Below are 23,593 nucleotides of genomic sequence, written 5' to 3' on the forward strand. Positions count from 1 at the left end.
TCTTTATTTTAAGTATTTCTTTAAACCAGATCATCATGTAAAAGCTGAAATATTTTGTAAGATTCCATTAAAGAAATATATATAAGGGAAAAAGGTTTTTTTTTTTTTTTAACTGATTTAAGGCATAAAATGTAGGTTTATGTTTATGACATATCATTCTTGCTACTCACCTGATTACGTAGATTCCATGTACATTTAAACTGATTTATGATATTGAATTAAAACTGCTTCTAACCCATTTCTGATATGATTTCACAAGATTATCGTAAATGATCATTACAGTTCAATTCGGGGAAAAAGTTATCTTTTTGGATTTTATCCACTGCAACAGCAATAAGTTTGAGCAGCTACAACAAGTGCTTTATTTTTTTAATAATAAAGAAATTATTTATCATCTCAAGCATTACCTTGTTTAATTACCTCTATCATCTTGATTTTCAAATAATACAATATGGACAATTTCTTAGTGAATATTTCAAAGCAATCTCTCAGGCTATTCCACCTTGTACTGCAAGTATTTTTAGTTTCATAGCATTTGAATGTATTTTCTATGTATAAAAATCAAGTACCTTGTCTGTGGCAATTTTTTAACAGATACCCCGTTCTTTGTAATAGATCTTGTCCAGGCAGATATAAATATTGAACCGAACATCCGTAAGTTGTGAGAATTGAAGGGCTTTCTTCAAGAAATGTATTTTTCCTTGATTCCATTATTTGTTGTAATAGCTTCTTTTATTACTTTATTACATTTTTATTCTCTTTCTGTTCATGTTATTGCTGCCATTTAGCACAATAAGTTTGTCTTTTATTTTGCAAGTGGAACTGAGTTATTTTAGGAATAATTGTGCACTTCCATAACTTCTATGTTGGAAGATAGTGCCAATCTTCAAACAAATTGGCATTATCTTCTAACATAGAAGTCTACTACTATATCTACTTTCTCCTTACAACTGATGTCTCCATTGTAGTCTTTCTTGCAGGTGATGCATTTTGCTAATTTTTTTCTGCACATGAAATTTTAAAATTTTTAAAATTTGCTTTTGGGCTAATGTATGATTTTGTGTAGGAATCTCTTTTTAAGGTGTCTACGTAAGGATATTTTCTAACTATAAATTTTGTGTGTGTATGCATGCCATAAATTTTATGTCCTTTAGAATTTTTTTCCTGTTTTATAAAAAGTTTTTTATGTGTGGCCTCAAAAGTATGGCTTAAAATGTTATAGCTTATCACATATATTTATAATGTCATAGTATTATAGATTATTTCTTATTAACTTTGTGCAAACATAAAGAAAATCAAATCAGAATTGTAATGTTAACATCATAATTTCAGTTAATTAATCAATTAGATGGCACAGGACCGCCTCCGTTACCTAAAGAAAAGATAGATGAAATTCCTATTGTGAATATTCGGCAAGAACAAGTTGGTAAGCATATGCATAATTTCTGTGTAGAAAATTAAAATATTTTTAAGCAAAATACATAGAATCTCAAGATAAATCTGAAAGGCTGTGTTGTACTTAAGTTTAATCATTGTATTAACTAAGAATATTATTATGTACTATTATTTTATTACTATATACAGATTGATGCAAAAATTTTGTTTAGATGTATTATAAAGGTTTCGCTCATATATATCCTCAGTAAAACCTTCCATTCGCTTTGCCTTTCAAATGGGATACTGTGCATTCATGTATGCCATAAGCAATTTCAATCTGAAACAAAAGCTGTTAAAATTCGGTAGTTTTGTAGTGCTGTAATATAAAATTTGTGCTACAACATAATTTTCTTTATTATCAGCCATCTTAGCAGATTTTAAATACCAATTTTCTCCTGTAATTTTACATAAAAAAATAGAGAGACAGTTATTTTTTCCGTCATTTCTTAGAATTTAATCCAATGACTTCTCCGAAGTCAAATTGCATGCCAATCTTCATTAAAATTAATGCATTGAGAAAATCTACAGTGTGATGATTAATGCACTTAGTCGTGATACTGCATTTGCTGAGTTAATTGCCTTAAATTCTTGTCATGCTGCATTAGATTCATATAAAAATGAAATATTATACATTTTTATATTTTAGATATGCAGTAGAAATAATAGCCTAAATGTTTTTTTATAAAAACTAAGTCACTTCTGATTTCCTGTCAATAACTAACATACTGTTAGGATTTTCGTATATATGGTAGTATGTTTTAAAATAAGTACAATCTTGAAATTCTGGTATCTTAGCACTGCAATTTACATGCGCGCACTCTTTATCTACATCTGTTGGCAAGCCGCAGGCACCATTATGGAAATTTTCGACTTTTTTTTTTATTTTTTATTTAGCATTTAAAATGCCTCCAACTGTTGAGAATACTGCCAGCCATGAAATATGATTGGTGATTCATTATCTTAGTGCTAAAGACATGAAAGCATCTGAAATTCATTGTCAGATTAGTGAAATGTGCAGAGAAAATATTATGAGTGATGGAATGGTATGGAAATGGGTTAGAGCTTTTAGAGATGGCTTTACAAATATTGATAATTATGAACAAAGGGGGCAATCCATGGAATGGTGGCATTCATCATCACCCAAAAACATTAAGTTCAAGCAAATAGTTCTAGTCTAGAAAATCATATACTGTGTTTTGGGATAGAAAAAGGATATTGTAGATTTATTTTACCTCATGGTGACACAATAAATTCTATGACGTATTGTGAGACATTAACCTTTTGAAGACGGGATGACCATTATAGTGGCCATAGATTTCTCTCTTTGAAAAGACGGGGTTGTCTACTCTAAGTGGCCATGTCTTTTTCCCCCATTTTCCAGGCTAAAAAGTGGGTTGAAATGTCAAATTTGACATCCCTGGGGATTTAACCACTTATCTCTTTCAAAGGTCTTCCTTTTGCAACATAGATGCACCTCTCTGAGAATCCATTATACTACACACAAGAATCTTTGTTGCAAATAGGAGGGGATTTTTTAAAGGAGGGAAAGCATTCGGTTCAAGATTCCCCGTCCTTTGGTAGCTTATACTGCTACCAAAGCCCCGGCCTCAAAAGGTTAAACAAACTTTGCTGTGCAGTCCAGAGCAAAAGGTGTGCATGCTGTTTAGGAGGATCATTTTGCTTCTTGACTAAAGTTTGGAATGAGCTTAGGCTCGAGCTTGATACTCGATAATTTTTGGTCATTTTCGAGTACTCAATACTCGAATCAAAGCCCAATGGGCTTTTGACCTCTCTACATACAAAATATTTTTCGTTCTGCATTTTATTTTTAATTTATTTGTCAAAATATTTCTTAAGAATCCTAGGAGTCATTTTATTAGTGTCATAAAACTGCTCCTTTTTAAGTACATAAAAACTAAAACTTTTGTAATTGTATTAAGGATAAGTAAAGTTAAACAATAAAAGGATTATAAATACATACAGTAAAATAATGCTTTTACTTTTACCAGTACTTTTACCTTACTGAAACTTGTTTTGGTAAAGAGATAAATTTGTTGCCGGCTACAGTACATAGAAATGCAAGGATTTTTAATTTGTACCAATAGAAACAATATACTTTTAATTTTAAGTAGTAATGTGTATGTAATATTAAATAATGATTTTCTTAGTATCAGTAATAAACAAAATTACAAATTGTTGAACATTGAAAATGCCATGTTTCGCAAAACAGACATTTATTACAGAGTAATATGCTGAAAAATCTGAAATAAGTAGTTCTCTTTCTGAAAATATCGATTTTACATCAATCTAAAACATCATAGATTTGATGAATGCACTAAACAACTTAATAAAATCCATTAAAAGCTTCTAGAACTAGCAGCTGTTTTAATGAAGTGTTTATTTCCGTCACCAGATTCATCACCAAATTCATCAAATGAAAAATCAAGCAGTGAAGCAGAAACAACTGACACTTTGTACAATAGCATCATTATTCAGTATTTGAAATATGCTGCTCCATGTTACTGCTATTTTTCTAAAATATGCTATTCTAGTAATTAAGTCTTTCGCTGCCAGTCATGTGAGTTGTGTCAGTGGTTATTGCCCTGACATAGAAGTTGTTGCTTCTCTTGAAGAACAATTTAGAGTACTATTAGAAGCTCCAACCAGCAAATTACCACGGAAGGTAACCACTTTTAAAAATTAAGTTGAGAATTTATTTTGTCAAAAAGTAATGGTGAATTGACTGTAAATTTAAAGCGATTACTTGAAGCTATTTACAGTATAAAACCAACTTCGATTGATTCTGAGAGGGCATTTTCCGTGGCCAACAATTTTTGCACCAAAATTAGGTCGAAGCTATCAGATAAATCACTACATGCACTGGTGTTTTTTAAAATTTTTTTCATTAATATAAATGCATAAATAAATGTGCAAGTAAAGAAAAAGTTTCTTTTAAATTTCTAAAAATTTTTATTTTAATTAAAAGTCTGTTATAAGCCTTTTGATAATGTAAATATGTCGACTTCAAATGCTCGAAAGCCCGAAAAACAATCAAGCTCGAGCTTAACCGAGCTTTACCAAACCTTGTTCATGACAATGTTGGTCCACGTGCAGCTAAATGAACTCAAGATCTCATGGCAGTGTTTCGCTGGGAACAATTTGATCTTTCTCCATACAGTCCTGATCTAGCTGCCAGTGACTACTACTGTTCCTTCATTTGAAAAATATCTGGGCATTCTTCACCACATCGGTGATGATGAGGTCAAAACGACCGTGTTGCTAAATGCCTAATGTTGGCAGAAAATATGTAGAAAAATTTATTATGTACAGGCTTTCATATAAAAATAAAATTGGTAAGTGGATGCTACTTTTTTCTTTTCTTTTCTTTTCTTTTTTTTTTTTTTTTTTTTCCAAATGTTACTTATCTTAAAAACATGCTTTGCATATAAATAATTTTTACCGAAATTACATATATTTCACTGAAATTATATATATTTCTAGTATCTCTTGAATAATATAACATGAAAGGTCGGAATCATTACTGGAAAATTAATGTCTGGGGTAAGTCCATTTAACATTGAGGTAAATGGCGATAGAAGCAAACTGGTAATGATTTGGGTGAGAAATTGCCAGAAGTTGCACAACTTGGCAATATTTTTATCCGATCCCTATGTAACTGTAGCTTTGTATGCCATCCAGCAATTCCAAGAAAATCGAAGATATCGGAAATTTCTCAGCAGACAGGGAAAAACTATATATAAGAACGGAGAGAGCATCAGTTCTCAGTTTAGCTCTGAGGGTTCACTATAGGCTTATGCATTGAGGCTTTTTATGTTGTCTTATGTTTAATGCTGTTAGTAGTTTGAAGTGATAATTGTTGATTGTACTCTGTCATACTGAGAAGAGCTGTACTTTTATGTGGGAAAATAAATTTTATCGAGCTGTTGTCAGTTCTGTGTACATTCAATCCATTACAAACCCGTACACATGTAACAATATGTATAATGGAACATTTCTGTAAAAGCATACTTTTGAGGAGCAGTTTTAATGCTTACTGCTTTTATTCTTGGGGTAAAATTTCCTTAGGCATTTAAAATGCACCCACAGTGCTGTAGTAAAGTAATATACTAATGCAGAGTTGCCAACTCTCCCGATTTTCAACCACTCTCCCGCCAACCCGATTTACAATATATTTCTCCCGACCTTTTTCTTATTCTTAAAATTTCTCACGATTTTTATGGAACTTGGCTTAATACTTTGTTATATAAACAAAACAAAAAAAGTGATTTTGGACGTCTGAAAGCAATTGAATTTTATCTAGATTATACCTAAAACAAAACTTTGCGAATCAGATGAGAATTTCTGCTTCGTAAGTGAGAGCGTACATTTCCAGAAACGTCATTCTCCAGTTCTCCAATGGGCATCGAGCTCCACTGCGTGTCATCTGGCATATAACGGCCAATGAGCTCAAAGCTGTTAGTTGAATGTTCTTTAGTTATTTCGTTCATCTTGCCCTGAGTTGTGTGAGTACACATGCATCCGGGAAATAGTTTTAGAAATTATCATCTTTTGTTTTGTCTGTGAGAAAGATGAAATACTTGTGTACGTTTCAAAAATTGTACACAGTTGACTTTCCTTTCATTATTTCCTCAAGAAAATGTAATAAATTTGCGATGTGTAACATCTGTTGTTGTGATTTTTCGATTTCGCATGGTGGAAGGGCGGATGTTCTCAAACATGTGTGTACACAAAGATAACATGAGTTGTTTTGAAAAAACGAAAAATTAAATTTTTCTTCAGAAACAAAGGACCGAAAAGTTATTATTGCAGAATGTCTGTTCTCTGTTTTTTTACTGGAGCACAACCTGACACTGAATGCTACGGATCATGCTGCAGCTTTATTTAGAAAAATGTTTCCCGATAGTGAAATCGCTAAGAAATACTCAAGTGCAAGGACCAAAACAGGCGCAATTGTTAAAGAAATGGGTATGAAAAATAAATCTTTAGTTATTGATTGCATTAAAACAACTCCGTCCTGCCTCTTTACGAATGGAAGCAATAATACCGATTCAAAACTGTATCCAATTGTTTCTTTTTTTAATCCAGATTCTTCATAAATTGAGTGAAGTTTACTTTCTGTCCCCATTTTAGAAGGACATTCGACAAGCTTTAATATAGCACAGCTAATTATTAAAACTTTAAAGGAAAATGCAGTCCCTCTGGATAATTTGCTTAGCACTTGGTGCCGATAATGCATCAGTAATAATAGGCTTGAAGACTGTTGTTGCAGGCATCTTAAGAAAGGAAAATTCAGATTTTCAGATTATGAGGTGCATCTGTCACCTCTTAAATTTAGCAGCTGAAAAAGGGGCAGCTTCTTTACCAATAAATATGGATAAACACATTGTTGATATTTATTATTATCTTGAAAGGAGTTCTAAAAGGAAGGAAAAATAAAAACAGTTCCAACAGCTGCATAACTAATATTAGTGATGACGCATTAGAAAAACTTTTATTAGCGAAAGCAGCCCTATGTGGCAATTACTATGAATAAAATTATGAAATTTCTTTCTTAACAAAAGCAAAATCTGCTACGGTTCATAACATTTGTACGAAAACTGATTAAAGTGTCTTTTTTTTTCCCTCCCCCTTAAACGATGCAAGTAATAAAAATGTTTTTTATGTGTAAGGTATTTTTGTGTTGCTTGCATTTAAGAATTAGTAGCTATTTAAAGTTAATTCGTCATTAAAAACTATATTTTTATCATTTAAAAAGTCTTTTTAACATTGTGAAAAATCTCCTGATTTCTTAAAAAAGTCTCCTGATTTTTTAGTGTTATAGGTTGGCAAGTATGCTAATGATAAAACATTGTTTTTCATTCGTTTAACTGATATGATTTTTTTTAACCGTCTTTCAACGTAGTTGAGAATTCTTTCGTGCATATAAATAAATAAATCTTCAAATCCACTCAGTTTGACAAAATTAAATTCTATAACTCTAAACTTGTGCAACTGTTTTTACATATGCAATGATAATTAAAAAATAACAGTAAATTATGAAAAATTTCAGATTCAATTCCTCACACTTCCATTCTCAAAATTATTTGATAAATGCACATAATTTTTTTATGAGATTTCATTATAAGCTGCTGTTAACTGCCAAGATTCTTGAAGTGTTCTGTTGCAATCTGCTTCATTTTAGGAACTAAACTTTTCCAGTATTTGAAGACACTTTGTACTAAAGCATCATTATGAAATATGCTGCTCCAAGTTACTGCTATTTTTCTAAAATATGCTATTCTAATAATTAAATCTTTTGCTGCCAGTCATGTGAGGTTGTGTCAATGGTTATTGCCCTGACATAGAAGCAGATGGTGCTGATATGCCAACTTACTTATTGTAAGAAATATGATTTAAAAGAGGGTTATGTGTATCACAATGATTGCTTAGCCTTTAATTGGAGAATTGTATGACTATGCCCACCCCAGTATTAGCACTGGAAATTAAATTATTTTCTGAATGCTACATTATATGGTGTGTGTGGTGTTTAAAAAAGAATCAAAATAAGCAATAATATGCATTATTTTTGTATAAAACTGGATCACAAACAAATATGCATATTACAAGATAGTTAACGATGATATTATTAAACGATTTTTCAGAATCTTATTTGTGTATAATCTTTTCACAAAAGAAACTGCTTTAATTTGAAACCACGTACATTTACAACTAGTTTCTAAGCTTCACTGCATGCCAATGTCAGCATACATACTCGAAACATATTGCCGACTGAACTGGAGAACTAACAATGAGGCATTGCTTTTCCTGTGCCACTGCTACTGACACCTAATATATTACAATGTGACAGTATACTTGGTTTGCTTCAGTGATAACTTGTATGCCACCACGTGATTGGCAGCAGATGTGTTCAGCCAAAATTACATTGCTAACAATTTTATAAGCAAAAAATAGTAAATTGGAATTGAAAAATGTTAAGAAAATATGCCATTAAAAAATATTGCTTCTTTCAAAGAGAATGTGGGCTGTCTGTTAGATATTTGATTTTGATTTTATCTTTCTCTTGAGAAGCTCATTTTATTTGAAAAAAATAATTCAAGTCTTTTAGAATTATTTGCAGTAGTCTATTTTTAATGAATTGGAAGGGAACTGTTCATTTCATTTTATTGCATTGTAAGAGATTGCTTGTATTGAGCTCTTTATTTATTAAGTATTGCATATTTTATTTTTTCATCAACTTTTATGAATAGCCAATACAGTTTTATTTCAATTTTCTTAAATTTTCATCTCTAAAACTATGAATGCTTTTTACATAATTCTCTTTCCTTCTCTGGAAGAAAAAAAAGTATTTTACATATTATTACTTTTTTATTTGAACTGGTACGACCAAAGCATAACAAATGCAAAATCTTGATCAGTTTTATAGCATGTGCTTATATGAGAATTTTCTTGTTGTGTAACTTTGAAAAACATTCATTAAGACTATATCCCACTAGGTTAGAATTTTCAATGAAATTTGCATTGGGAAGTTTTTAACATTTCAAATCGCTTTTTTGTAGAATGTTTTAAATGCTTCCTGCCCTTTTTTTAAATGTGTAGTATTTCTCATCTGCATATGCAGTATAGAGATTCACAGGTAAGTTACTTTTGACCATTGTTTTTTTGTGGATGTTTGTGTTCCGTACATTTCTTCATTTTATTAGTAATCGTAAGTTATGCATGTTTCTCCTACTTAATGGAAATTCTGTTTATTATTTTGGTAATTTGATGTCTAAAATTTGTTGGATGGTTAAACTTCATTTTGATGATTTTCTCTTTTTTTTTTTTTTTTTTTTAATCTAGCTTCTAGATTTTTTAAGAACAAAATTTGTTCCTTTTTATATTGAAATCTGTTTTGAAAATGAAACCCATTTAATAAATTAGGTGTATTGTTACATTACATGCTTTTTATAAAGCAAAAAATGAACAAATATCTGATGTAATATAATTTATTAAACGAAAAGTACTTTTTTAGTGATTGACTGAGGTGGTAAAAATTCATAATGTATGATCAAACAAAAATATATTATTTAACATTTTCATTTTATTTTTGTATGTACAAATATAGTTAATGATAATGAAACTGATAAACACAATTTAACCATTCTTTATTTGTTGGTGTGTGTTAATGTATCTTCAAGTTTATCTTTTCAAATTATGCCACTTTAGATAAAAACCTTCAGTGTACAGTATGTATGGAGGACTTCAAATACCAAGAACCTGTTCGTCGACTATCTTGTGATCACCACTTTCATAATGATTGTATTATTCCATGGCTTGAATTGGTAAGATTTTTATAAATATTTTAAAATGTGATTTGTACTTTAAATGTTTTAACTATCATTAATGTTTTATGACTAGAATGTAATGTACTGTGTGTGTTTTTATCTCTAATAAGTAGTTCAGTTTTTTTAATGTTACAGTTTGCGAACATATAAATTTTATATTCTTTCTGAACTTTTTTTTCTTTTTAACAGTGATCAAAATGATTACTCAGGAATATTTTCAAAGCAAAATTAAGAAAATTGTTTATGACAATTTTTTCATCATCTTATGTGTCTTTTTGTTAATGTTCAAAATCTTCTCTTTGACTGAATAAAGAATCAGAATCATGAAGGAAGCAAAATAAATTCATAAGAAATAACTCCAAAGTGGTGTAATTCCATATAAAATCATAATATGAAGCATTAAAAATTCCATGTCAAACCATAATATGAAACATTAGAGAAAATTAAAATATAGTTTATTCATACATAATCACCTAAAATGTCTAATTTATGTGCTGCCGAGTAATAAATGTAGGTTAGCAAATTAAATTGGTTATTTCATTAATTTTTCTTAATCTATTTTTTATGGGTCCATCAGTGGGGGGCACTAATGTGGCTGAACACTCGTAGTTTTCTCGCGTTCGAATCACGGTGAACAAATTGGCTTCATAGACGTTTTCGTGGTTTTTTGTCGTAACGTCGGTGCAAGCCCTCGACGAAGGCATCCCTTTCCTTATGCTAATAGCTGTCGAGTGCTTTGCTATAATCCAGTGAACAAGCCAAATCAAGCCAATCAAATCCCAGAGAACAGGCTAGTTACATGTGGATTTTTCCATCAGGAGAACATAAATGTGAGCAATTTCCTCTTTAAAAGATTTCCATTAAAACATCTCCCCTTAAGCAGATAATGGTTACGTGTAGAGTCATCAAGTTATTTTAATGCTGGAGACTGAAAAATGAGCAATACCCTCGCCAGAAATCTAACCTGAACTTCTCGAAATACGCGCCGAGTGTGCTAACCATTACAACGTAAAAGCATGCTGGAAGGAGGGAGAAAATACCTTATTACTCCCCCTTTTAAAGAGCGACTGGGAATAAGGGGACCCAGTCGCCAAATCCTGGTGGTGAAGAATCATCATCTACCACCTTTTAGTTCGTGTGCCACTGTAGAGTCATTAGGTTATTTTTTGAAGCAGAAGACCTGAAAAAAACGAGAAATGCCTTCGACAGGACTTGAACCTGGACCTCTCAAAGTATGCGCCGAATGTGCTAACCATTACACCACGAAGGTATGCAAAAAGGAGGGAGAAAATACCTTATAAGTTTCCTCAAAATAGTGATGCCTTTGTGAAGAGATCCACCAGGTGAAAGAGCAGTAAAATCACTCAACACTGGTAGTTCAACCTGTGTTAAAAATCCAGGCAAACATGAGAAATTTCGTGGCTTTGTTAATGTATAATTTGAATGCGAGACAGTTTCTCTTAGAAAGTCTTCCATGATGATATCTCTTCCCATAGAGAGATAGCCCTCAAGTTGCTTTTCTGAATTAATTAATGTAACCTTAGCCTTAGGACATCTGGAGCGAGAGCGGTTTATAATCGCGCTACACATGGGGGGAAATGCCTATGGAGCCTGTTCGTTCGCTTGTATTAAACCTAGATTGAACTATCTGTTACCAAATGAAATCGTCAATAGTCTTACCTACACAACAACTAGATGTAGCCATGTAACTAAATACCATATTTACTGGCCTAAGGGAAGAAGCTTAAACGTCAGTTCGATTATTTAATTACGTATAATAGTACTATTTGTTGAAGAATGATGTTTCGTGAAAGACTCCAACAAAAGTACTGGCTTACCTTCGTGTTTTTAAGTGGCGAAACTACGGAAAGGACCACACAGATAGCTCATTCACAGTTATCTAAACCAAGTTGTTTACACATGAAAAAATGTGTTATATATTCAGTGTTATGTTCCTCATGATCATCTGAGTATCGTTTCTTTTTTTCAATTTTTGGCCCTCATAAAAAGGCCTTTAATAGAGACATGCTGTATTAAATTCTATGTTATTCTGATATGAGATTAGTAATTTTTTTGTTTTGTTTTTGTTATTAGAGGAAGATTGCTTTCATTAATTAACTATTGCTATTTTTTCAAGCTAACTGTTTTTCTGAAATGACGTGATAAGCTTCAAAACAGCTTATGCAGAGTGCTACATCATATGCTTTACATAAGCTGACTTCTGCTGTAAACCTTTTGCAGAACAAATATCACATCTTCATCTTTTCTTTGTATCAAAAGTGAAATGGGAGCATAGATACTTGCATGTCCCCCGACTTGATGGAGAAAGCATGTGAACTTGAAGATCAGAATAATGAATCAGCTGTCTATATATATATATATATATATATATATAATGTTGTATGATCTTAAATCCATTTAGTGCGAATACAAGTTATTATTACTTGTGCAATTGCTGCAAAGTTAGTTAATAATAATTTATTTCCTAAACAGTATTGATTAATTGATTATATTATCTCCTAAGTTTAATTAAAGTAGAATTATTTTAAAAGTGTGCATCCATACTGGTAAGTTATATTTTGAAAGATGTTTTGAAGTAATTTGAAAGCAAAATGTTAATAAAGTTTTAACAGGGACTGGAGTTAAATCATCACGAAGAATAATATTTCAATTGTAAAAGGAAAAATTAAAACATGTAATCATTGTCATTGATCGGAAATTAGTTGACTTTTCAAGGGGAACAAACCAACTCCCGTTTAATGAACAATAATTGATAAAAATACGTAAATACGAAAGTGTTTCGTCTTTACTCGAGTTATAAGTTAAAGCCAAACCGGCATTCTAGTCAGGCCAAATATTTCCGCGAATAGTAGGAATTATGAACCAATGCTGATACTCAAAGAACTTATTCTCATGAAGCATTTTAGTCAATTTAATTTGGAGTAAAAATCAATTACTGTAGAGAAATCCTGTAAAACTCGAGTAACCGTCCCCGACACTTTCATCTTTATGCATTTGAGTACTATATTATTTGTAGAAATTAAACATTGGAAATTGTCATTATGAAATCGAATTCAAAGTAAAGTTGAAATAAACATAGAAGATTATAAAAAAGATAAATAATGCAAACTTTGTAAAAACAAATCAAAGAAAATATAAAAATAATATAAAAATAAAATAGAAAATAATATAAATAAGATCAGTGAATGTACATGAAGATATAAAGGCCAGAAAGGTATTAAGTAACTTACATTCTTTCTAGTGGGGGAGTTGGCAAAGTGTTCTCTTCGTGTCTTGACTCAGAAGTGTAGGGTGTCCAAAAATTCTTAGCGGCAGTAGGGGCTTTGAATAATATCAGTCGGTAAGACTTGGATGAAGTAATTTATGGTAGTGGGTGGGACTTGGAATTCTTGAGGGATGTATTTTGTGGAGTTCTTATCTGAGAGAGACCGTCTGTTAAGATTTTTTTGAAAATACTAGTGAATGGAAATTAATTAATTTCTGGCTAATTGTCGTGTCGCAATGATTAAGAATTTAAGAAAGGAAAAAGGCATTTTCGCTGTCCAATAGCTAATAGACAGTCTAAAGGCAGGAAATAGGCCCATTTTTTTAGTAACAGTGTATGTCTGAAGACAATTAGCTTTTTACAATATATATAATTGAGTAATTACACTATATACAAATCTTTCAACTGACAGTCATCCAACTTATACCGCCTTCTCAGGTTTAGGAATAAATTATCATATCCCTATCAGTTAAATGATCAGGTTTTCCTTATTGTTTTCAAAATGCAAAAATTTTTAAATCATTAAAAATCTGTCTCGTTGCATTACCTTATGAAACAAATTGGTGTGCCAAATAAATCATCCAGGGACCAAAAAATTATCTGAAGCTCATCATATGTAACTGGCATCCAATTGCTTTCATGCTTTCTTTTTCCGCTTATATCTGGCCTCATCTCTAAGATTTGAGAAGCATATCAATTAGTTTCTCTGGTTAAAATTTTAAACATTCATCTGAAAAGTATAATTTAAAAAAATCAACAGCAAAATGAGTTTCCGAAAATTCAGTCTATACCAGGATTACCATTAAAGGTCAGTATGGTTAGCTTTGTCATTCTGCTCATTTGGCTGTCTCCATCAAAATAAACTATTAGCATTGCTTTTTGAACTCATCGGCAACTTTATCTTCAATAAAAGATTGATTAAAACATATTTCTTCTGTATCAGCAAAAGTATCCTCTAAATCTCTTGGCAACTTATTAATTTCTTCCTGACTGAGACCTTTGAAACGAGGTGCCATTATAAGAACTGAATTAGAGTGCAAGGAAAAACGTTACATTGAAATCAAAAGTTGTAATGTTTGAAAGAGAGATAGCATCTGTTTTCAAATATATTAGCATGAGACCAAACCTACGGTCTTTGTCAAAACTTAGCGAAACATATAAGAAGCAGGAAACAAAGCATAACCAGTATCTGCTCTGAACAGCAAAACGACCACCCAGAGTTGGCGATTACTTTGAAAGGGGGCAGAAACGTTGGTATGATACTTGTACCATAGCTGGCTTAAAAGCTTAATGAAATAGGCTTATTAATGAGATGGATTCAGTATGTATTTTTTTAAGAGCTGTAATGTCTGCTACAAATTGTGAAGTTTTGCCTCTGTTTTTCTGTATTTGATTTGTTTTGTTTATTAGGAGCAGAATTAATATAAAATCTACTTGATCCGTGCAAATTCAGTGGCAAATAAAGATGAAGAAAGATGTCATTCTTTTGTGTATGCATTATGTATTTTGATCCAACTCTGCTCAAAATTCATAATGTATATAAATTACCCTTAATTTTTTTAGCAGTTGGTAAATAGTTCTCATATACATTTTTCCTCTTGTGTATTTTCTGAGGCTGCTGTAAATGTCTGTGACATATTTAATGTATATTGTATAGATGTATATATTGTAATGCATATTGTATAGGTGGAAACAATGTGTAATGCTTTTCTTTGTTTATATTTATCATAGTTTAATATTCTTATTTTATAGCATGGTACCTGTCCTATATGTCGAAAACTGCTTAATGACAGCTCGAGCCAAGAGAACATCTTTTCCAGTTCTACAAATTTACCTGATGTAATTACTTTACCTGGTTCTGTAATTTCTCAAAGCAGTGATAATGGTGCTTCTGCAATGGAGACAGATGACATGTCCAGAAGAAATGACAGTTATAATCCTCACCTGCCATCAGTTTATGATTTCACCGAGGAATTTGATTAATTGTCAGTAGTTAGGATCTTGTAAATAAGGTAGTGCATCTGCCATAGACAGTTTTTGTTCCTCATCTTATGTTTCCCTGTCACAGCGTGAATGGCAAGATTAAATTATGAGCCTTACAGCAGTTGCCTCTCTTTACATTTGAAGTATAAAATGATTACACTCAATAAGTTGAATTGTCCTTAGTCTTTAAAAACTGTAAAAATACATTTAACATACCAGTAAAAAAATTTAAGGGTACTTATACTACTAGAATACTTTCTTTCATTCAAAATTTTGTCTAATTTTCCTTTTACAGTAATTTAAAGTTAATTATTCTCTTAAAATGCATGTATATTATTTCAAAAATCCCATTACTATTGTACCATCACAGACAGTTTGCTTTTATAGTCATCATTCACATGCTCATATTCACAGCATATAAAATTAAAACTATATATTTCTTAATCTGCATGAATAAGTTTTTACAATTTTCAGGTATATACCTAAAATAGTTGAAGTGTTATTGTGTTTAGTATTGCATGTTTTCTGTGCTAGTTTCTCATTTTGCAATATGAAAAAGATAAATTCCAAAATATGGCAAATGCATAGATATACATCAGTTTTTATAGTTTTTCGGCTTGTGATTAAGGGCTTAAATCTTATTGTACTTTCAGTTGTACTATAAAGATATTATCATGCATATTTTAATTCAATTCTTGCCAAATGATTCATTTCATAAAATATTTATAAAAAATGCAAATGAGGTAGAACCCTTGCCTTTATGTGACTATTAATTTTATTGTATACACATTTTTCAAACTAGTGTGTCCGTTTCTTTAATTGAATTGTTTTTATTGTTGAAAATCGAAATGTGTATACTGCATTCACAAATGGAATCGTTCATGATATTTATTCTTATAAGTACTGTGTGCTGCACAGAAATAATTATTAATTTGCAGTTTTTTTTTCATAAATTATTATGATCATAATCTGCATCATCACCATAATTCAAGCTGTATAATTTAGAATTTTGCTGAGTTAAAGTATTTAATAAAATGTTATGCATGACATGATAAAGAATGAGCTGCTCTTCTAGATTTGCTCTTTTAGCTGTTTGACGTACCTTGAACTTTTGCATTGTATTGTAAAAAACAAAACCAAAAAAAGGGAAAATTGATCAAGGCTTTTGTACATAGTCTAAATAAATAAATCATTCTTTTGTATAAATAAAATATTATATATCTATTATATAACATGTATAATTTATGCTGTTTCTTTGAAAAGGCATAAAATGGTAGGTGTGTAAAAAGGTAATCAAGCATTCACTTCAGAATGTACCCTTTGAGAAAAACAATTCTGGATTTTTTTTAATTGTGTGGCAAATATTTAGAATTAATAAAACAAAAGTTTGCCATGTAATGAGATGGAAAATGTTTGTGTAGAATTATATGCAATATTTCAAATTAAACATCTTCATTTGTTTATCAAAAGAAATCTTCAAATAATTTGTGTAAGCAATGCTGAGTAGATAAGATTGCTGGACGCTAGTAGTTAACCCATATTCAAATTCTACTGAAAGGGCTAACTACATCGCAGTTTTCATTATTTTCTTCATATGTAACATAAACACATCTTTAGAATGTCCTCTATGGTGACATCCTTTTCCTCAGGCAAATAGTCCTTTAAAATCTGTGCCTTATCTGGCTAAGCAGATCAACATCTAAACAATTACAGTAAAAGCCTGACTATCCGGCATACAAATAACTGGAATATTTTTTGAATTTTAGAAATATTTTCCTCTAAAAAAAGTAAGCATACGAGAGACTTGTAGGCAATTATAAAACACGTGCAAGACGCTGATGCCAAACAGTATTATTTCATACCAGTAATATATAAACTTGACATTGCATCATAATCATAAGATTCACCTTGATTTTATCTTAACACAATTAATTCTGGTCAGTTTAGAATTTGTAAAGAAGAATGTAACTTATGTACTGTTTATCTGTTTTTCTTTACATTTAAAAATAGTAATAAAATAAAATTTGGGTGCCTGCCTTCTATGGAACATATTTGAATTTAAAGGATCCTAGCATGAAGGAAAATATGTGTCAATGGCCGCGATGTGTAGCTTTATATGAAAACAAACAATCTGGCATAGACGTTTAATGGAGATGTGACGTGAAAAATTACAAAAGGCGATTTAAATTTTTTATAAACCTCAACTTGTATTTTTTGTCATCTAACTAAATAAAAAATTATCTTTTCCTTTTAACTTTTGCCTGAATGATTGCTCCAAGGGTCCATTGGCAACATCTCCAGTGTTTGTCATGCTTGTCAGGATTTCGTGATATTTGACCTTTGGTTTATGTTTTCACAAACGGAATAATTATCTGCAGGAAATCGAGGCATTTCACGCCCTGTTGTTAGACTCATGTAAGATTATTATGTTCTGCTTTATATAATGAAAGATCAGTTCCTATTTAAATGCTAAATATGTTATTATTAGAAACCATTACTTTTCACCTGCAGGATTTGTATGCCTGTTAAAAAATGAAGTCATGTTCAAAGTGACAGTATCATCCGCCGCTGTGAAATATATCAGAAAATGTTTCTTCTGATATGAAAAAACTGGAAATCATTTTGATGGAAAGTATCAGGTGTTACGAAAACATTTTTTTTCTCATGCAGTTGAAAAAGAAAAATGATTCCCAAACTTGTACTGTTGGAAAATAGAAGGAAAGTATCACAGATCTTTAATTGCTGTGGTGAAAACTCCTGTGCATATGTTATTTATTGTTGGCCTAACATATGCATAAATGCTAAAATCATAATTTTTGAAAATAACTTTCCGATGCACAGTTGCATGTACAGAGAAAAGTTTAATAACTTTTATTTTAATACAGAATGTGTTTACTAAAGATAAAGATGGAAAACACACACTCTCTCCCAGTATGTTGAGTTGCTACCAGACTTAAGCCCCGTTCGCATGCAACGCTTCTTCGCACAGCTGCCGTTAGCAAGGTGAGAAAAAGGAGACATGAAAGAGTTTCGTCTTTAGGACCCATTCAGAAGACCACCGTCTTCTTTCCCCTTTATACCTAAGCCTCTGTGAACAATCACGTCTCCGAATTGGCAGATTTCTAATACTGTTTACACATTTTTAACGTTGTTTACTGTTGTTAATTTTGTAATCTGGACTTTCGCTACTGGTACCTGAACTTTTGTCATGGTTCCTGAAAAATATATGCATTTTAATTATTATTATTATTTTATAAGCTGTTATTTAGTTCACTCTTGGTGCTTGTCGCTATTTTTAAAAGATGGTCATGGATTTTTAAACTGCTTCCCGATAAGATATAGAGCTCAAACTTTGTACATACACTACTTGTGGATGTGGTGTCACACTTCTGATTTTTTAGAGGACTAGATTTTTTTCAAATTTAAAGTTAAAACGATTTTTTGCAAATATTAACAAATAAACTGAGAATCTCGGAATATTATAGTTTGCACAATAACACACTGTGGAGGAAAAAAAAAATTAAATGAAATTTTTAGCGTAATTTTTTTTAAAAAATATTTTGGGAGAATTTTTGAAAATCGTTCGTATTTTCAGACTTCTTGACGCCCATTAATTTTAAAATTTCATATCTAAAAATACATTTGTTACAAACTTCCGACATTTTTACAGCTTATAAAACAAACGTTTTGCATTTAAAAAAATGATACAGGAAATTCATTGGATGATTTTTTTACTTTTTTGAAAGATGGGCAATGAGGGAGAATGGAAAATATTGGTTCTTCTTGGGCATCAATTCGAAACATCGGTTTCAAAGTAATAATCTCATTATACCAAACTATTTTTATGACATTATTTATGCTAGATAAGTTGTTATTGTTGCCAATTGTTAATTCAGCGTTAGATCGGAGATATTTCTGAGTTAACTTTCTCTTAAGATGCGTTTTGCATTCCGTTGTGTTTAACGTTCTTATTAGATTGAAGCATAACTACTGATTATACTTAGTGATATTCTAAACACTTGTACGAGTATTTATGTGGAAAATTCCAGAACTTTGAAGTGTTTCTGTTGATAAAATAAATTTAATTAAGCTATCATCGGATTTGAGTGCAATGACAATCATTTACGAACTATTATCAATCTATTACAAACCCATACGCACGCAACAATATTATAATTAATTAATGTATTAAATTGTTTTGAACGTGTTTTACAAAACAAAAACGGGTAAAGAAAAATTCTGCTTGCGTTTATGAGTTTTTGCAATTTTTCTGGCCACATAAGGTTTTAAAAAAAGGTTTGTAATTTATGTTTATATTTACCAATTAAATAAATAGCACTAGGTTTGATTTTTATATATATATATATATGTGTGTCAAAATTTTAAAGATTTGAAATCCTTAAATGTTTATTTAGATAGTTTGTATTCTTTAAACTGCAAATGCAAACTGAGAAACCATTTGCATTTTTTTCAATAAATCCTTTTACTTAAAGTCCTAAAACATATACAGGTATGGACTAATTTTTTTATTATTTTTACTGCTTATTTAAAATTATATACTTTATAGAAACAAGGATGGGTTTTGAAAAATACTGAAAGGAAAAAATTATTTGAAATGAAAATGTGACAGATCATATTTGTTTTAAAGATTTTAGATAAGAGCGTATTTTTTTTTCCTCAGAAACTAATTCATTAATTGCAAAATCATTCCTTGAAGTTATTAAGAACACTCTAATAAATACAATAAAAAAACTGGGGGGAGACATTGAAAATTGTAGGAAAAGAAAGACATTTTAATTGTAAAGTTTTTCTTGAAAAATTTAAATTAAAAAAAATACTAGCAAAAACTTTTTTTCAGCTTAAAATTGTTTTATTTCACAAAACCATTTAATAATATTCATAAAAAGTATATGAAAATGCTTAAATTTAAAAAAAAAATCATTTAAAAGATACTGAGTCCCTTGTCGCGTTGAAGCCGATAGGCACTTGTCTTAACTTTAGTTTTAATTTGAACGATGTTTCTGGAATACCTAGCATCAGATAACCTTGTCTGTATTTGTCTATAATTTGCGTATCTTTTACAGTTCTATCTAATTTTGAGGGGGATCCTATCACATCCCCAGACATCTATCAGCGCGATTGTTTCGCTGACAGTCCAGCGAGCAGTAACTAAAATTAAGTGAACCGCACAGTATAGTACGGGAAATCTCCCCATTTGCCCTGCTCCCGAGAGGTAAGGAAAATTCAACCAAGTTCTACCTCCAATTCGGCGAGGCAGTTAATGCTTGTCCCATGTGAACGGGGCACGTTGGAAGAACCGGTTTTCGCTACCAGTCGAATCTGCTCTTGTGAACGGGGCTTTAATAGGCTTTCCAGATTTAGACTGAGATTTTATCTGTATTCTTTCCTACCTGGCTTACAACAAATTTATAAAATTTATAAGGTTTTTTTTTTTTTTTTTTTTTTAATTTGGCTGAATATTGTGTTATTTGCACTCTTAGCAATTTCAAGCATTTAATATATATATATCAATTGCAGTGGCACGTTACTGCTATGTCTAATTATTATTACTTAATAATTGTCTGAAAATGTCACATTTTAATTTTCTAGTGAGCATCAAGTACAACAGCGAGTCATTTGATGCACAAAATAAATTTTTCTGCTGTGAATTTCATGTTCTCTGTAAAGTTGTTAAGACTTTGTTATCTTTTGTATGTAAAAAGTCACTTATGTGTACTGTTTATGATCACAGTTTTTCAAATTCGCATGGTGGAAAGACTCATTTTTAAGCCCAGTTGGATATAAGTGTGTCAGCCACTGCTTCTCTTATTTCAGTGTAACAAATCAGCAATTTTTTGTCATTTATTCTGAGTAGTAATTTCTCAAGAGCAGTTTTCATATAATTAATTAAATTCATGTCCATTTTCATTTTATCCCATAGCTTATATTATTGAAAAGATTATTTCTACTGTTTTTAAAGGTAAATTTTTTTATTTATTATTATGATAAATTGATCTGTTGAAATAACATGCAATTATAAATGTAACAAGTAAAATACTTGTAGTTTGCAGATACCATGTACTTATAGGACACTTGTGTCTCATTGGTTTTTTTCAATACATGTGCCATGGGTATTTTTCAGAGTTGAACAAAAAAAGAATTTTCCAGAGTAGTTTTCAGTTTGTTGGTAATTATAACCAAAAGAGTTAAAATGTGAATGCACGAAAATACAAGGACAAGTAAAACGTTTTGAAAAAACAAAGTTAGATTTTTGTATAGAACCAGCAGATGAAAAAGCTACGTGGACTACTTTTCTTTTTTTATGACAGCACACTTTGCCACTGAATGAATATTGCAGTTGTATTATATTTTGCCAATAGTGAAATTCCTAAGAAATACTCGCCCCTCCAGCGGCCGAGCGGTAAAGTCACTGAACACTGGTAGCTCGGTCCGAGGTTCGAATCCCGCAAACGGGCTGGCTGCATGGGCGTTTTCGTGGTTTTTCCCATGTGAAACATGTATACGAGCCAGTTTTCCTTAGAAAGTCCTTCACAAAGGCATCTCTCCGCTTAGGCAAATAGTCCTAGTGTGCTTTGCCATAATTAAATACACCAAACATACACACACACACCTAAGAAATACTCATGCAAGAACAAAAAATGACTATATTTGTTTAAAAAAAATATTATGAAAACAAATCTTTAGTTATTGATTGCATTAAAACACATCCATCCTCTTTTTTTGGTTTCAGAAGTACATCTTATTTATTATTTATTTATTTTTTTTTTTAATCCTTAGTGTTCAGTAATTCATATGTTCCAATCTAATGAAATTTTCGTAATTTTAGGGCAACGTCTAATCGTTATGGTTGAGAACCCTTTTTTTAAACTAATTTTAGATTATATGTAAAGATGCCAAAAAATCATCTCTCGTGGCAGTTTGTCAGCAAATCTATATTTGCATGCATTTTTATGATTTTTTAGGGTTACCTCCAGATAAAGTGGTGAAGAACGATAGCAGCTTTGGAGATTGCTTCATCGTGTATTCGAACAAATCCCACTTTTTTCTGCAGAGAAGGAAGAAATGTTGAAACATTTCACCACTTAATGCATCACTAGGTTTTATGTTTAATTATTCAAACAGCAATCTGTTTCCATGTGAAAAACGTCAAAGAACTGTATGAATTCGTGATTGTGTGTATTAAATAGTGCATAAATATTCATCACACAATATAAATTAGTCTAAATTTTGCAGCATTCCCCATTTCTGTCCAAAAAATTGGAGAGAATGATGATACAGTACGTACTGTAAGTGGAATTTGTAAGTATAGCAGGATTTCTTTAAGTTATAAAAGTTATACATTACAGAGACCGAGACCTGGAATGATCATTACTTCAGCGATTCATCTAGTAAAATGACGTTTTGAAGTTATAAGAAATATATACTCTTTAATTATATTTCTTTTAAAAAAAATTCTTGCATTGAAGTTTTTCCTGAATTACCATCACGTGAAATTTAAATGTCACTGAAAGCAAAAATATTGATATTTTCTGGATATAAAACCATACTACCTATAATCGTCATTCCGTTGATTGATGATTGAAGCCTTATCATTGCGATGCAAGACTTCATTTACATAGATTACATAGTAAGCATTGCTTCATTTATATAGTAAACATTACTTCTCGTATTCCATTAATTGAAAAATTTCATTTTTTCTCAGATTAACTGAAAACTTTCAGGTTCACGTTTCATTCTCATCATGACATTTGGTAGCTGGTCATAAATAAGGCCAAACATTTAAAAAAAAAAAAAAATCTGAAAGGTTTCAGATTTTAAATTATGTCCAAAGGGGCATTTTTTAAACATTTTGTGTGTTATGGACATTTATAGTGATTCAACGCAAAACGAAAACCAATATTCCTTCAGGGACAAAGCCCCTTTGAACTAAAAATATCTTCATCTCCCTTCATGATTGTGCAGTGCCCCAAATGTCTGATTTTATGATAAAATATTTCTAGAATACTTGTATGGTTTCATTTCAGCATCAGTTTTAAAAAGCTACTTTATATTTGAATTTCAATCCATGCAAATCTTGATATGCGTTGACATTAAAAAGATGTGCGGTTTGGGGAGGGAAGAGTAAAACAAGGACGTTATCATTTTCTAAAATTATAATTTTGATAAAATTGATAATAGATTAAACAGTGTAATAAGCTGTAATATGGTACATTGAATGGCCACATTCTGAGAATTTGTTATGCACAAGGGGCCATGGGAGATTAAGGTTTTGCATGTCACAAATTTTATTTTCCAAAGATGATATTGTATCTTTAAAATAACCCTCCCTATTCATGCATAGTGTAATAAACTGCAAGCAATACTAAATTTAATTACATTGTAATTCAATTTCTTTTTAATATAGCATATTTATGATTACAAACTGCAATCTTGCATGTAAGGAAAGCTTGCAGAGTGTTATATTAAATGAGGTTCCTCACTAGGAAAGCCTGTCTTATAACTTACAGAAATCTTGAATGTG

The 23,593-nt window shown here is 31.0% G+C and overlaps 1 protein-coding gene across 1 annotated transcript in view; it reads left to right on the top strand.

Annotated features, from left to right (window-relative positions):
* Positions 1-15,167, top strand: part of LOC118189744 (E3 ubiquitin-protein ligase RNF126-like) — a 59,216-nt gene extending 44,049 nt beyond the window's left edge. The window contains exons 8-10 of the mRNA XM_035360405.2: positions 1,333-1,426; positions 9,664-9,779; positions 14,821-15,167. Coding sequence (XP_035216296.1) covers positions 1,333-1,426; positions 9,664-9,779; positions 14,821-15,051 — 441 coding nt within the window. The 3' untranslated portion in view covers positions 15,052-15,167. The remainder of the gene's footprint in view (positions 1-1,332; positions 1,427-9,663; positions 9,780-14,820) is intronic.
* Positions 15,168-23,593: the final 8,426 nt, after the last annotated feature.

Source organism: Stegodyphus dumicola, chromosome 9 (genome assembly GCF_044657685.1).
Source record: "Stegodyphus dumicola isolate Sdum_Otavi_A_Nest chromosome 9, ASM4465768v1".
NCBI classification, from domain to species: Eukaryota; Metazoa; Arthropoda; class Arachnida; order Araneae; family Eresidae; genus Stegodyphus; species Stegodyphus dumicola.